Source organism: Triticum urartu, chromosome 7, assembly GCF_003073215.2.
Source record: "Triticum urartu cultivar G1812 chromosome 7, Tu2.1, whole genome shotgun sequence".
Classification (NCBI taxonomy): domain Eukaryota; kingdom Viridiplantae; phylum Streptophyta; class Magnoliopsida; order Poales; family Poaceae; genus Triticum; species Triticum urartu.
Window position 1 is genome coordinate 160,171,080 of NC_053028.1, and position 15,876 is coordinate 160,186,955.

Consider the following 15,876-nt stretch of genomic DNA (forward strand, 5'->3'; position numbering starts at 1 on the left):
TTGGAGGATTTGCATTTGAGCAACAAATGGAAGCGAGCAATTGAGATGAATGATGATGAGGAGGAGGATGATGCATCAAGTGATGACGGCAAGAGAAAGGTGGCTTTGGAGCAGAGGAAAGTGAGCAACAAGGAGCGAGCTAAGTTGTTGGAATGGAAGAAGCACTTATTCTTCTTGGACACATCTAACCTCAATGCGGCGCAAAAATAGTATGTCAATCTTGCCCAACAAGAAGTCTTGATCCAAAAAAGAGCCTTGGTTCGTGCAATGGGTGGCGGTGGCTTCGGCGCCATGGGTGGCGGTGGCCTCGGCGCCATGGAAGGCATGGGTGGCTTCGGAGCCATGGGAGGCATGGGTGCACATCCGGCCGTCATGAGAGGCATGGGTGCACCTCCGGCCGCCATGGGAGGCATGGGTGGCTTTGGAGCACCCTCCGACGCTATGGCCGCCATGGGAGGCATGAGTTTTGCTTCTCTCATGGGAGGCATGGGTGCACCTCCGGCCGCCATGGGTGCAATGTCTTTCGATGTGCCTTCTCACACACATTCCCATGAAAATGCCGTTGAAGATCTTGCCAACACCGTCGGAGCTTCACATGATGCGGTGCGTGATGAGGAGAGGGAGGAAGATTCATCTTCGGAGGCGGAAGAGTCGTCTTCGGAAGATGAGGACGAAGACGAAGACGAGGAAGATGAAGATTGATGTGTCTTTCATGTCTTGAACTTTAGTTTGCATTTGAATTTGGTTGGATGAACTTGTGGGCATGATTTTGAACTTGTGGGCATGAACTTTTATTATTCAACTTGTTTTTGTCAAATTTCACATATTTATTTTTTTCCAAAATATCATATATGCAAAATGTCTGGCGAGTCGCACGCTGTATTTTTACGCTCTGCTGGAGCGGCGCGCGCGCTGCATCTGAAGCCAGCGCAGGCGGGCACACAAAACCAGCCGCAGCGCGCGCGGTAAACAGGTTTTTTACGTGCGGCGCTTAGCGCGGCTGTTGAAAATGCTCTAAAGCACCAAAGCATCGTCCGTCCTATGCCTGCTGCCTGCCGCCGCCGCCGAATTAACAACTGAACGCTGCGGCGCCGAGGGCCACCACTAGGACCCTTAGCCAGCACATTGAAACCATCTTTGCTGTCGACCAGCACGTGTTCTTCGTGCCAAGAAATTTCCTTCCTCCAAAAGCCATAGAGAAACACCCCACGTCCCCTCATTTGACAGCAACAGCTAACAGCACACGCGCGATTCTTATAAATCAAACCCATCCAACCATCTCCAGTCCATCAATCTCCTTCCTCCAACCCACACCCGATCAACTAGTAGAGGCAGAGCAGACAGAGGATTCGAGAGCGTACGGTGTCAGGTCAAGAATGGCGGCGTCAGGGAGCGCTCAGAGCCGACGCTTCGCTGTAGCGTGCGGCGTCCTCAGCCGCTGCATCAAGGCGGCCGAGGCGCGGCCGGTGGTCCTCCCCCTCATGCCCGGAGCCGAAGTGCCCGCTGAAGACGAGCGCGCGGCGGGTCCTGCGCCGGCGAGCGCGCACATGACCATCTTCTACGGCGGCCAGGTGCTGTTGCTCGACGAGGTCCCGGACGACAGGGCGGCCGAGCTGCTCCGTGTCGCTGCCGCAGCAGGCAGCGCGCGAGGGGACGGCGACCTGCCCATGGCGAGGAAGGCGTCACTGCAGCGGTTCATGGAGAAGCGCAAGGGGAGGCTCGCCGCGCGCGCCGTCCCCTACAGCCGGCCCGACGGCGACACGGCCTCCTGTAATCGTCTCACGCTTACCCTCTGATTCGTGTTCATGCGTAGTAGAGTAGCCTGAGTAATTTACGGTCCACGCAAATGTGTGGCTGCTGTTGGAGTCCAAATTGTTGACACACTCGCTTGTCCCCGTCGCTCTGATTTATTATGATCAGAAATTATTGCTGTTGTTCTTCTGATGAACTGATCATGGCGAACTGACGACGTTTCAAATTAAAATTATACATCATGCGCACGCCTGCCTTTGATTCCCACTTGGCCGTGTTGGCGGTAGCTGGTAGACACCTGCAATTTTTTTATTTTATTTTTGAAAATGTCGACACCTGCAGTTGGCAATTGGCAATTGGCAAGCGTGCGTAATTCATTTCTGTCGACCCCCCATCGAGCTCCCACTTGGCCGTGTTGACAGCTGGACACGCTTTGCTGGTAGACACCGGCAATTGGCAATTATCCCTTTATAAACAAATATAAGACCTTTTATATCTTTAAAATAATATTTCTTAATTTAGCAAACAACTTATTTTGAGACGAAGGAAGTAATCTAATACGGTTTGTTTTGAACTAGGAATAACCCCTTTCCACTAACTGAATAACGAAAATACATCATGAACCAATCAGAACGGGACGGGAAAGAGGAAAGCGAGTTCAAAGCATCGCCGGGAAATCCACCACCGGAACTCACGTACGAGACACCTGCTATGGGGCGAATACCCGACGACACCTAATCCTCACAAACTGTGTTGGGAAACGTAGCATGCAATTTCAAAAAAAATCCTACACTCACGCAAGATCTATCTAGGAAATGCACGTGCCCTTGTAGACCGAAAGCGGAAGCGTTTGATAACACGGTTGATGTAGTCGAACTTCTTCTCATTTCGACCGATCAAGCACCGAACGTACGGCACCTCCGAGTTCTGCACACGTTCAGCTCGCTGACGTCCCTCGAACTCTTGATTCAGCAAAGTGTCGAGGGAGAATTCCGTCAGCACGACGCGTGCTGACGGTGATGGTGAAGTGATCCGCGCAAGGCTTCGTCTAAGCACTACGAAGATATGATCAGAGATGTAATCTATGGAGGGAGGTGCCGCACACGGCTAACAGATGTTGTTGCGTGTTCCAGACGTCTCCCCCCTCCCTTATATATATAGGTGGGAGGGAGAAGGAGCAGCCAAGCGGGGCGCCTCAAGTAGGCCGAATCCTATTTGGGGTTCCTCCCCAATTCGCCCCCCCCCCTTCCTTATTCATCGGAGGGGAAAGGAAAGAGAGGGGAAGGGAAGGAAAGGGGAGGATCCCCTCTTTCCTTTTGCTTCTATTTCAGCCTACATGGGGCGCACCAGCCCCTTAGGGGCTGGTCTGTCCCCTTGGCCCATTAGGCCAATATTGTTGCCGGGGGGTGGGGGGGGGGGGTGCCCGAAACCTCTTTCGGTGACTCGATATGTACCCGGTACCCCCGGAACACTTCTGGCGTTCCGAATACTATCGTCCTATATATCAATTTTTACCTCTCGACCATTTCGAGACTCCTTGTCATGTCCGTGATCTTATTCGGGACTGCTTTGGGAAAAGAAAAATTATACAATGATCTTAACCTACATGGCAGATGGGGCAGGCTGCATGGTGATGCCTTCATTGTGCATGCCCTTAACAACTAAACGCTGCAGCATGAGGGCCACCACTAGGACCATTTAGCCACCACGTTGAAACTATATTGCGGTCGACCAGCACGTGTTCTTCGTGCCAGAAATTTCCTTCCTCCAACTACCAGAAAGAAACACCCCGCGTCCCCGCATTTGACAGCAACAGCCAACAGGACGCGCGCGATTCTTATAAATCAAACCCATCTCACGTCTCCAGTGATCCAGTCCATCAATCTCCTTCCTCGGTTCCTCCAACGAACACAACACCCCATCAACTAGCACTAGCAGAGGCAGAGCCGAGTAGCCGACAGGGGGTTTGAGAGCGTACAGCGGGGTCAATCGATCGAGCGCCAAGAATGGCGGCGTCAGGGAGCGCTCAGAGCCGACGGTTCGCCGCAGCGTGCGGCGTTCTCAGCCGCTGCATCAAGGCGGCGGACGCGCGGCCGGCGGCCACGGTGGTCCTCCCCCTCATGCCCGGAGCGGAAGTGCCCGCGCAAGACGAGCACACGGTGGGTCCTGCGCCGGGGCACGCGCAGATGACCATCTTCTACGGCGGGCAGGTGCTGGTGCTGGACGAGGTCCTGGCCGACAGGGCGGCCGAGCTGCTCCGTGTCGCTGCCGCAGCAGGCGCCACGCGAGGGACTGGCGAGGCGGCAGATGGCGACCTGCCCATGGCGAGGAAGGCGTCGCTGCAGCGGTTCATGGAGAAGCGCAAGGGAAGGGTCGCCGCGCGCGCAGTCCCCTGCAGCCGCCCCGACGGCGACGCGGCCTCCTGTAACCGTCTCACGCTTACCCTCTGATTCGTGTTCATGCGTACTAGTACTAGTAGAGTAGCCTGAGTAAATTACGGTCCATGTAAATACGAGGCTGCTGTTGAAGTCCAAATTGCTGACCCACTCGCCTGTTCCCGTCGCTCTAAATTACCATGAACAGAAATTATGGCTGTTGTAATTTGGGATACGGTCCAAGCAAATGTGTGCCTACTGTTGGAGCCCAACTTGTTGATCTGAATTATTATTTTTTTGAAACAAGAGTTGATCTGAATTATTACTAGTAAATATGCACGTGCATTGCAATGAGATTAAAACAATCAGATTATGTAGATGTGGTAGAGATAAAAAAAAAGTCAGAATCAAATGGCAGGATGAGATAAGGATTCTCGGTATGTCATTTCACAAACTATATCTGAGTGATGTCATAATGAGAAGGCACTTTTAAAAAGTCATTTCAAGAACTGAAAATATGACGGTCTCCTCACGATTTGATTTCCTAAGGCGCCACAATGAAATATTTTTTTGTTGAGCAAACTACATTGATGGACCCTTGCCTGAGCTAGACTGATGCATGATGTGTCTCGTCCTGATCTAGCGTAGTGGTGTTTTCCATAACCAGTAGAACTGTGGTACCAGAATAGCTGTGTATGAAGGCAAAATAGACATTTAGTCATTTTCATATAGCTTACAAAAACTAACCCATAGCAAGATGTGTCAATTTTTGGGGGGCTCGGCACTATATAGAACACAAAAACCTTTTTTTACTCAATGTGCGAGGGACTAAATAAAATCAAAAAACAACCTCTACAGATACCCTAATAAAACATCTACCTAAGAGATGGTTCGTTTTGTTCGTTACTTCCGAATTGGTTTTAGTTTTTTTTTTACATCTTCTAAAATTTCATGGACATTGTTTTCAAATTCCTGAATATGTTTTGAATACACGATCGTATTTTAAAAATGATGAACATTTTTCTGATTCATGTTTTTGAAATCGTGATTTTTTATAATATGCGAACAGTTTTTAAAAATCACGAAGATTTTATGATTTCTCGAATGTTTTTTGAATTCACAAATATTTTATGATGTATCTATATTTTTTAGTACTTGCAACTTTTTCAAATTTGGACTTTTTAGAAACCCCAGACTAAGTTAAAGAAGGAAAAGCAAAAACAAAAATAAGAAAGGAAAAAAGGAAAAAACAGGAGACGTCATGACCAGCATATTGGCTGGCCCATTACCACGTGCAAGGCCTGTTATATACAAGAGAAAAGGGACGAAAAAAGCCGGTGAGCAAGCACAACGTTCTCTCCCTCTTAATGCATCTCTAGCCGATCCTTTAAAAAATCATAGAGAAGTAAATTTTAATTTTACTTCTTTAATCTCCATCTAACCGATCTTCTAAACCGGTTAGAAGAGTGAAAAAATGTACTTCTCGACTTCATGGATGCCTATTTTTACTCGTCTGCCCACCCGCCCGAGCAAATCTTCCCTCTCGTCCACACCAAGCCCACCCTCACAGCGCATCTACTTCGATGCCTCCTTCCCGCCTTCGTCAGAACCACTCGCCACTGCCGACACTCCGTATGACCCTCCACGCCTCTCACCCACCTGGATTTAGGCCTCTCTTGCCGTCACAGGTTGGCGAAATCGGCAGATCTACGTCCCTCGCCATCGACGTCGGATTCGACGAATCCGGCCACCGGCACCGTCGTGTTTTGGATGGATTCAACAGGTACAGACTCGTGCAGCCCCTGCAATGACTCTCCGCCGCATCTTGGTATGGCCTCCTCCTCTAGGTGCTCGGATATCACTGGTCGACTGGCCACCGGCACAGTCACGCACTGCTGCCGTCAGCCAAGCTCAGTACTAGCTCAGGAGCTCGTCGGCTCCCCGATATCCGTCATTAAGTGTGACGAATGGCCACGACTAGTGCAACACTGAGTTTTAAGCGCGCTGAAACGTTCCAGATGGGTGTTCTTCAAGTGCAAAAAGGACGGGGTGAGTGTTTATTTGTGTGGTTGTTCTTCGGATTCGGCGCAATTCGTAGCTTATTGTTGCTTAAAATTGTGTGTGGGATAGATGCAATTTTTGGTATTAATAAGAAGAGTACATCAATCTGTTGACCAGCGAGAAATTTGCTAGATGTTCGTGCACTATTTACTAGATTAGAGACTAGAGATGAGACCCGAGACGACGTAATGTCCAATTATGTGGAGGAGAGAAGGAAGGAGTGTGCAACCTCGAAAAGCCAATTGAGAAACCTAACAACATGGACAATAAAGACATAGATAAAGTATTAATCCAACTAGTGGAAACAGTTATGAAAGCTGGATTTCTATTAAAGTGTGTAATTTTTCTTGTAATTTTCTTCAGATAAGTTCTCTTAGCGAAGAATTGATGAATTATAGTATATTTCAGTATACCATGTGCCGTTCAAGAAAATGAAAAAAAATAGTTTGGCATCCGAAAATGGAATGAATTTGGTAATAAAAAAATCCGTTGTACTTAAGGAATCGGCTAGAAACGACCAAAACTTAGTGTATGAAAAAACTCCACTAAGATTTACTCGTCGTTTACTCCGCTGTATTTACTTATATACAGTATGTCCTTATACTGACACTGTTTTAGTTCATACGTACTCTAGTTGTTAGCAGAGGGGCCTCGGCTTCTTGTATCGATGACCGCTGCACCGGAGTCGGCAGCGGGGAAAGGATCCGGTCCATCAATTAAATCTGTCCGCCTGCCGCCTGCCGCCAGCCGCCGAATTAACAACTCAACGTGCGGCACGAGGGGAGTACCATCCACCACGTTGCAACCATCGTGCTGTCGACCAGCACGTGTTCTTCATGCCAAAGGCAACCAGAAAGAAAGAAACAGCCCGCGTCCCCGCATTTGACAGCAGTAGCCCACAGGAACGCGCGATTCCTATAAATCAAACCCATCTCACCACCGCCTAATCCATCAGTTTATCATTATCATTCCTGCAACCAACACCGGATCAACTAGCAGAGGCACTGCGAGCTCGCCAGGCTTCCAGAGCGTACAGGGTGGCCGATCGATCGATCCACCGGCAAGCAATGGCGGCGACAGGGAGCGCTAAGGGCCTCCGGTTCGCTGCAGCGTGCGGCGTTCTCAGCCGTTGCATCAAGGCGGCGGAGGCGCGGCCGGCGGCCACGGTGGTCCTCCCCCTCATGCCCGGAGCGGAAGTTCCCGCGCTGCAAGACGACCACGAGGCGGGTCCTGCGCCGGCGAGCGCGCAGATGACCATCTTCTACAGCGGGCAGGTGCTGGTGCTCGACGAGGTCCCGGCCGACAGGGCGGCCGAGCTGCTCCGTGCCGCTGCTGTCTCAGGCACACCGCGAGGGAGCTGCGCGGCGGCGGATGGCGACCTGCCCATGGCGAGGAAGGCGTCGCTGCAGCGGTTCATGGAGAAGCGCAAGGGAAGACTCGTCGCGCGCGCCCTTCCCTGCAGCCGGCCCGACGGCGACGTGCCCCCCTGTAACCGTCTCACGCTTACGCTCTTCTGATTCGTGTTCAAGCTTAGAGGCTCACCAAGTGTTTATGCTTAGCTGTTTTATTGGGGCTCGCCAGTAAAACTTTATACTGCAAATACATAGTATGACCGTTGACTCTACTGTTCATATGGGACTACTGTACTTGTTACGACTTACGATCCCACTACACACAGATCACAGGAACTACTGTCACAATGTCCAGGAACAGATTTCTCAATCTCCAGGAATAGATTTCACAACCAACAGGAACGACTACAGAGAGAACATGAATTCAAGCGAGATAGAGATAGAGAGAGAGAGAGGAGAAGTAGTTCGCCCTTCCAGGGTACTTCGATTCGGGGAAGAATATCTCGGTGCGGATGCTCAGGAGCCGTATCACGGGAGCACCTGAGCCTCGGTAGCATCAGATATTCTCCCTTTGATTCAGTTGTATGATCCACCGGATGCGCTCACCAGCCCCAATGGCTGACTTATATGATTGTGGCCCAGCAGCATGCATGTGACGCTTGGACTGCATAGTCCCTTGTGAATAAGTGTCCCTTGATACATGTTTTGTTTCATCAGACACCTCTATCGTCAGTCGCCGTTTTTCCTTAGCTTGTTCCACTTTAGTGTCCCTGCTATGGAATGCCCATGTTGTTGCATCTGGGTTGTAACACTATTGCATTGCAGTATAAAGCTTTGTAAAAAGGCATGTGAACAATTCAAGTTTTTTTCTTCTGAAAACCTTCGATCCTTCATTCAAATGATTCTAAGCACGGGTTTTTGGGATGAGACCTCTAGAATCAGGGATTTTTTTATATTTGCCAAATCTATCAATAGAGCGGAAATTTGATATTTACGAAAACGGTGTGGCATGAATTATAGCAAGAAAGTAAATGTTTCGAATGATTACTTTGCCTGCACAAAATATATGCCAAGGCCCCACCCTTGATGTGCGTGATGACAATCGGCAACATCGAAGAGGTGTCATAGTCATATATCAGGATGGAACAAATTAGTCCTAAAGCGAAAGAAATAGGAGGATATAATGTTCTCGGTGTATAAGTTAGATTCATCAAATCAAGGTTCACGGAGGAGGTATAATCCAGAGAAGAGAGTTAAGGATGGAAAAGTACAGGTCAAAGGTAGAGGAGCGAGACATGGTACACTCGTCTGCTACAAAAGGAAGAACTGGGCGGAGGGAAGGCCAAGCCAGGTCTATTTTGTTTAATTCCTCCTTTGCTTGTCATTGATTGCCTCTTGTAGCCTCCCTTGCTTGCCACTTTGTAGCCTCCTTGGTTAGAACAAGTCCATTGCAGCTCACCCATGACTCATGACCACCAAGCCCAATTTGCCTCTGCTACTACGGATGTGCCAACTGCCCCACAAAATATTTCTTGTCCTCAAGTGAAAGTTCAGTTAGTCCCCTTGGTGGATTTTGGTAATTAATGCCACCATATCTAAATGAACTAGTGTTGTAACTATTTTATAGCAAGGAAGTTTCATTAGGTTGAACAAAGGAGATGAAAGGTGGCCCCCACAAATTTACAAGAAGACAACTGTTAGCCAAGCCAAGGACTTAGCTTTTATATTATACTCTATCTGTTCACTAATACAAGATGTTCTCGATATTTCGATATGGACTACATACAGACCAGAATGAGTGAACATACAGGCTAAAACACTCTTATATACATCAAATTCAGAAGAAAAAAAACTTAGAACTTCTTATAATTAGAAATGGAGGGAGTAGTAATCCAAGATCACATTGAGTTTATAGTTATGTCGATGCTATCAAAAGAGGAATGATGTTGCTAACCTGAGTTTCTTTCTCCATGTGCTGAAAGATCAAACTCCAAGTCCCTAAAGACTTTCATTTCTCCACTATATCTATCTAAGTTTCATTCCTTCGGAGCCGCCGAGCATTTCCAGTCGGACCCTCCAATCTATTATGCAGATATAACCATTGCTAAACCTGGATGTTCGGAGCTACCAATGTATTCCATCCGGAACCACCAAGCTAGTTGGGAAAATCTTATGTATATTATTTGGGACCTCCGAACGACTCCTGTCAGAAATTTCAAAGTTGTTCCAGAGTGTATGCCACATGCGAGGTAGTTCACGCAAAGCCTCCAAACGAATCCAGCTTAGGTTGTCCAAGCTGTTTGAAAGTTATCACCTTTAGCATTGTTTGGAACTTCTAAGCCATGTTAAAAGGTGTGTAATGATTAGGATTCTGGTCCAGCCTATTTATACCCCCATAAATTCACTCAAAGCAAACATCACTCCCATCATATTTTCTGATGGAGAACACCTTGTTATGCCAATCAAAGAGCTTTCTACTCCAACCATCAAGCCATGTCTTTGATCTCTAATCCCCTCCTTGCTTTCCACTCCTACCTATCCAATCCAAAATCCATATCTTGAGAGAGATTGAGTGTGGAGGAGATTATCTTCTTAAGCACAAGTGCAAGGGAATCATCACCAAGCAACCTCAATCTTGTTACTTTTGGAGGGTGTGTGCCTCCTAGATCGGCTAGGTGATTGGGGGTCTTCAAGTTGTGAAGAACACAAGAATTTTTTATGGGTTTGAAGATCACCTCTTTGTAAAGATCTGCCTCAAGTGAGGGTAGATCTTTGTGGTCGTGCACCATGATGGCATAGGTTGATTGCTCCTTCTTAGTGGTTGATAGTCCTTCATGGGCTTGTTCCTTTGTGGACTCCCAACCGGGATGTTAGTGATCCTAGAACCTTAGTAGCTTGAAGTCTCCACTAGCATGGAGTATGAAAACGCCAACTATTTGAACCACAAGAAAAATCGTCAAAGAAGCAAATATATAACCAGCATGCGGCCCTTGGAAATGTTTGTAATTTTTGGGTACCGATCAAGGGGGCCTCAATCTTGAATCAAGCTCCCAAGAACTCCTAGTCGGTTCGAGTGGAACAAAACACCGATGCACGAACTACGCATGGTCTCCTATAGTTGCCATTCTATCTTATTACCACATTACTAACCATAACATAGCCTCAACTCTAGAAGCATGGCATTATCCATAATTAAAGTGAACCCAACATAAGCATGCCATAAGAATGTAACATGACAGTGGCTGCAACCTAAGCATGCATGCTACACCAAGCAGGATGGCAAGCAACATGACATGCTAGGTAACATGATAATATGCAACATGTGGGGTATAATAGGCTATGCATTAGATATGTATCACAAGACACACCTACAACATCAGAATTTTATGCAAGCATAAGGTATAGAGCATGGTTAAGTCATGCTCAAGGGGGCTGTTTTTCTTTTTTGAAATGAGATTTTTTTTTTGGAATAGAAGTAGAGGATTGTATGTCCTGCCAAATGCACATCAGGATTATCTGGCTTAAGTCACACCAAAGGGAGGTGACTTAAGTTAAAGGATCTACGTTCCTTGGAACCCCACCCCCACCCCCCCACACACACACTAGCACCACATATGCCTACCTACACATCTAACGACACCTCCACTGTGTGCAAACGACCGCAGAGTCGACACACAGGATGGCAACTACGGCCGTGCCCTTGAAATCCACTACACGTGATGGCCATGGTGTTAGTGCAACGAGACGACCATGCCTAACTTGGGCCTAATCCGGTAGATCTGGCAGCAGGGAGCGTAGTTGGCTGCCTCATCACTGACGGTGGAGGCACTCGAGCTCACCAGACACATCCTCGATGAAGGCACGAGGTCGCGCTACATTCCCCTTGTTAGGTCGTCTAATGCACCGGAACTATTGGAGCTGCCGATGAGCTAGCACGTCGTTCTCTCCATTTTACTAGTAGCTCATAGTAGAGTACTTTTATAGAGTTGTATAATTAAGTAGGGGAAGCATTGTTCTTACAATCGTGCAAGGCCACAATCAACACATAGGTTGGTACTATACCTTTCATAACCCCACCATACAACACTCTTCGCCCGAACTGACCAAGACTATGAGCTAAACTATTGTCCCTTCTATCTGCTTTGCAAACTTTAACTTCTCTATTTCCTTGCTTGAAATTCCTTCGCAATTGCTCCAATTTTTGACCTACCAACAGACGAGGGGTTGAGTGCCTTCTTCACCGAGCTGCAATCTGTCTCGATGATTAAAGATAGATCAGTACCCAACACCGCTTTTTGCAATCCTTCTAGGCAAGCAATGGCTTCCTCATAGTTCGCTCCATTGCACCGCGGTATATAGTCCCAAGCAGTCTAATAATTCTCCCATCATGACCTCAAACCACAGCGCCCCACGCTCCACTCATGCTTTCCTCCAAGAAACTTCCATCAACGTTGACCTTGGCCCAACCAAGACTATGTTCCTGCCATAGTTTTTCTTTGTATTATCATGTTGTTCCAAGTTTGGTAATTTAACCATGTGACTTTTCCCTTTTCGATCTATCTCAGAATTTCCGTCCACAATCATGCAGAGGTTTACAAGGTAGTTTTGCATAAATCGAGCAGAATGGGAAATTTTTTCTTTACCTTTTGCGAAGATCGCATCACTTCTATGATGCCACACACACCACTCGAATAGCATAAATTTTTGTCTTGGATCTTCGCTCACTTTGTCTAGGAGGATCAGGATCCAATCCCTTCTAGTGTAGTTTATTTCATGCTTGCGGGAGATTCCACACGTCCTTTGACTCATGCCAAAGGGCCCTTGCAAACTTGCATCGGTGTGCCCATGGAAGCCCGTCTCATCATCAGCACCACATACATTACAAATCGGAGTAAGACCTGGGATGCGTCGATATCTGTTAGTTTGAACTGCAAGGGATTCAATTGCTAGTCTCCATGTAAAAATACACGCTTTTGGGGAAAACATTTGTTTTTCAGATATTATTCCAAATACTACGATCCCCTGAGATATTGTGGCTGGACCCAATCATCTCAAACATCTTTTCGTCCATGGCTAGCCGGTACGCGCCGTGGATAGTGAAAAATCTGTTCTTTTCTGGTTGCCAAGCAATATAATCATCTTCATCATGATTTGTGAGTCACATAAGCAAAATATCATTTGCATCTTGGTGTGTAAATATGTGCATGATATTATCTACCTTCCAAGAATGATTCTCTAGGTCGATGAGGTCCACTACCCAACGGATTTGTGAGTTCGCCATATTTGTTTTATATCCATATTTACTCTCGGGATCCAATTGTCTCTCCAAATGTTAACACTTTTTCCATTGCAGATGCGCCAAATACATCATTTTTTAAGGAGTTCCAAACCATGCATGATGCCGTGCCAACCCGGTAACGCTTTATGAATAAACGCCGTGTCCAGTAGATCAGCCCCATGATAGTATTTTGCCTTGAGCGCTCTCGCGAACAAATTGTCGGGATATACAATAAGCCGCCAAGCTTGGCTGCATGGATCTGGCGACGGCGGCTGGATCCTTTTGGTCTAGTCTCCGACAGAGAAGGCGACAGTCCGTGCACAAGAAGCTGGATGGAATTCTTCGAACAGATCTGGGTGAAAACCTGCTCTTGGCTAGATACCAAAGCCGGCGGTGGCGGCGCTCTATGGCGTCGTTCCCTTCTTGAAGGCATCGTCATGGAGAAGTTCTAGACTACTATCTGCTACCTTCGGGGGAAACCCTAGATCGATAGATCAGAAGATGGCAGCGCGATTGTGTCGTTTCCACCTTGGGGGCGTCTTTCTTGGAGGTGTACGCGGACTCGAGGAACCAGTGGACGACGTCTTTGGTTGAGCGGTGCTTCGTCATACACATTGATGGTGACAGATCTCGATGGCATGGCGCCCTGGAGATTAGGGGTCTGATGTGCGGTGATGGACTCGCGCAGGAGGGTGAAGCTGTCTGGCGTCGTGGTGGCGTCGACGGCAGCTAGACCGGGCAAGGTAGATGCAGCAGTACTTCTCTGAAGATGGATTGGTGGCAGGTGGCGGCGGCGGCCTCTAAGTGTGCGCTGGACCGGTGGATGCCCCATACCCGGCAGGCGTTCTGGTTGGCGCCTCAGGTCTTAGATGTTAGGTTTGGCTGCGAGGTCTGTTTAGTATTAGGCCCAGACTATGAGCATCTCTTCATCAACTGGATAGGAGTAGCGACAGATATTGCCTAGAAGGTGACTTTAGTCTTACTGTTGTATTACTTTATAAGGTTTTGTGTGAATAATTAATAAAGTGACTGTATGCATCGTCCAGATGCAGAGGCCGGGGGTCTTCCTCCTTTTCTAAAAAAAAGCTTGGCTAGCAAGGAGAGCATGGTTAAAAACTTTAAGGGCTTTGAATCGCTCATCTCCATGTTTTTTCAATCTGTAATTTTCTCCCAACTAGACGAGTGGATATGTCGGTGATCATTATCATCTCCCCAACAAAACTCTCTGATCATGTGTATGAGCTTCTCAGAAAGGGTTGCTGGAAACTTAAAAACACTCGTTGCAAAGGTGAGGACCGCCTCAACCACAGATTTATTTGGTTCTCCTTGGCTCCATCGAAAGAATATTTTTTTCAGTTCAATCATTCATTCTCTTCCTCACTTTATTTTTGTTGGTTGAATTTACCCTCTACCATGCGTCCTCTGGAATAGGCAAACCTAGTTATTTCTCTTCAAGACTCACAGTCACAACATTCAAAAAATTTATTACTTCCTGTCCATCCTCTTGTGAGCATTTGTTTCCAAGGAGCAGAGAACGTTTAGATGGACTGATTAGCTGGCCAGTGGCTCGCTCTTAGCTGTTCAGGATGTGCTTGATCACTATTTGCTTTATTTATGTCCATGTACTGTAGTTTGACATTGTTTTAGTTCATACTCTAGTTGTTAGCAGAGGGGCCTCGGCCTCTTGTGTCTATGATCGCTGCACCGGAGTCGGCAGCAGGAAAATGATCTACTTCATCAATTTCTAATCTGTCTGCCTGCCGCCGAATTAACAACTCAACGTGCTGCACGAGGGGAGTATACCATCCACCACGCTGAAATTTTCGTGCTGTCCCTCGACCAGCACGTGTTCTTGGTGCCAAAGTCGACCAGAAAGAAGCAACCCGGGCCCCCCCATTTGACAGCAACAGCCCACAGGCCGCGCGATTCCTATAAATCAAACCCATCTCACCACCTCCTAATCCATCAGTTTATCATTATCATTCCTGCAACCAACACCGGATCAACTAGCAGAGGCACTGCGAGCTCGCCAGGCTTCCAGAGCGTACAGGGTGGCCGATCGATCGATCCACCGGCAAGCAATGGCGGCGACAGGGAGCGCTAAGGGCCTCCGGTTCGCTGCAGCGTGCGGCGTCCTCAGCCGCTGCATCAAGGCGGCGGACGCGCGGCCGGCGCCCACGGTCGTCCTCCCCCTCATGCCCGGAGCGGAAGTGCCCGCGCAAGACGAGCACGCGGGTCCTGCGCCGGAGCACGCGCAGATGACTATCTTCTACGGCGGGCAGGTGCTGGTGCTCGACGAGGTCCCGGCTGACAGGGCGGCCGAGCTGCTCCGTGTCGCGGCTGCCGCAACAGGTGGCGACCTGCCCATGGCGAGGAAGGCGTCCCTGCAGCGGTTCATGGAGAAGAGGAAGGGCAGGCTCGCCGCGCGCGCCGTCCCCTACAGCCGGCCCGACGGCGATGCGTCCTGTTACCGTCTCACGCTTACGCTCTAGTTCGTGTTCAATCGTACTCTAGAGTAGCCTGAGATGTGTGTAATTTACGGTCGATGTGTGTCTTTGCTCCCAATTATGATCAAGATTCTTGCTCTGAATTATGGTCAGAAATTCCTGCTGTTCTTGTTTTGACAAACTGGTCATGGCGAATTGTCGAGGTGTCAAATCATACATCGTGTGGGGTCGACGTCGCCGGGAATCTCTTCGAGGGCGCGTTGCCGGCGGGAGTGTGCGCTGCCCGCAGTGCTTGAGGCGGCGGCGCTGTGCGCGTCCATCCACCCCTCGTCTTCCCGTTAAGAAGAGCCCGTCCACCGATGCCTCCGAGAACTGCTCTTGCGGTCTTGCCGGCACCGCCACCGACGAGCCTGCCAACTTTGACGCGCACGCCTTGCATCCATGGACCGCCATGCCCCGGCCCCTGCCGCCCACGCCACCGGAGGCCTGTTAACTCACCGTTGCGATGCGGCCTGCTGCTACCTCGCCGTGGTCGTCGCCAGCCGTACGTAATGTGCGTCTGCGCTTGCTTGGTGTGTGACGTCGCCGGTCGCCGTCACCCTTGTGCTGCG

General features: G+C 48.7%; 4 protein-coding genes across 4 annotated transcripts; all 4 read left to right on the plus strand.

The window, feature by feature from the left end:
• Positions 1-1,275: 1,275 nt before the first annotated feature.
• On the plus strand, positions 1,276-1,948 carry LOC125521736 (protein TIFY 11e-like). The gene has a single exon (XM_048686801.1). The coding sequence runs from the start codon at positions 1,377-1,379 to the stop codon at positions 1,794-1,796; it is 420 nt and encodes a 139-aa protein (XP_048542758.1). The 5' UTR covers positions 1,276-1,376; the 3' UTR covers positions 1,797-1,948.
• A 1,664-nt stretch (positions 1,949-3,612) lies between these two features.
• On the plus strand, positions 3,613-4,399 carry LOC125522000 (protein TIFY 11e-like). The gene has a single exon (XM_048687062.1). It carries the CDS (start codon positions 3,759-3,761, stop codon positions 4,200-4,202), a length of 444 nt encoding a protein of 147 aa, XP_048543019.1. The 5' UTR covers positions 3,613-3,758; the 3' UTR covers positions 4,203-4,399.
• Positions 4,400-7,124: 2,725 nt separating this feature from the next.
• LOC125522239 (protein TIFY 11e-like) lies at positions 7,125-7,819 on the plus strand. The gene has a single exon (XM_048687323.1). The coding sequence runs from the start codon at positions 7,256-7,258 to the stop codon at positions 7,703-7,705; it is 450 nt and encodes a 149-aa protein (XP_048543280.1). The 5' UTR covers positions 7,125-7,255; the 3' UTR covers positions 7,706-7,819.
• A 6,969-nt stretch (positions 7,820-14,788) lies between these two features.
• LOC125522431 (protein TIFY 11e-like) lies at positions 14,789-15,411 on the plus strand. The gene has a single exon (XM_048687495.1). The coding sequence runs from the start codon at positions 14,900-14,902 to the stop codon at positions 15,308-15,310; it is 411 nt and encodes a 136-aa protein (XP_048543452.1). The 5' UTR covers positions 14,789-14,899; the 3' UTR covers positions 15,311-15,411.
• The last annotated feature ends 465 nt before the right edge of the window (positions 15,412-15,876 follow it).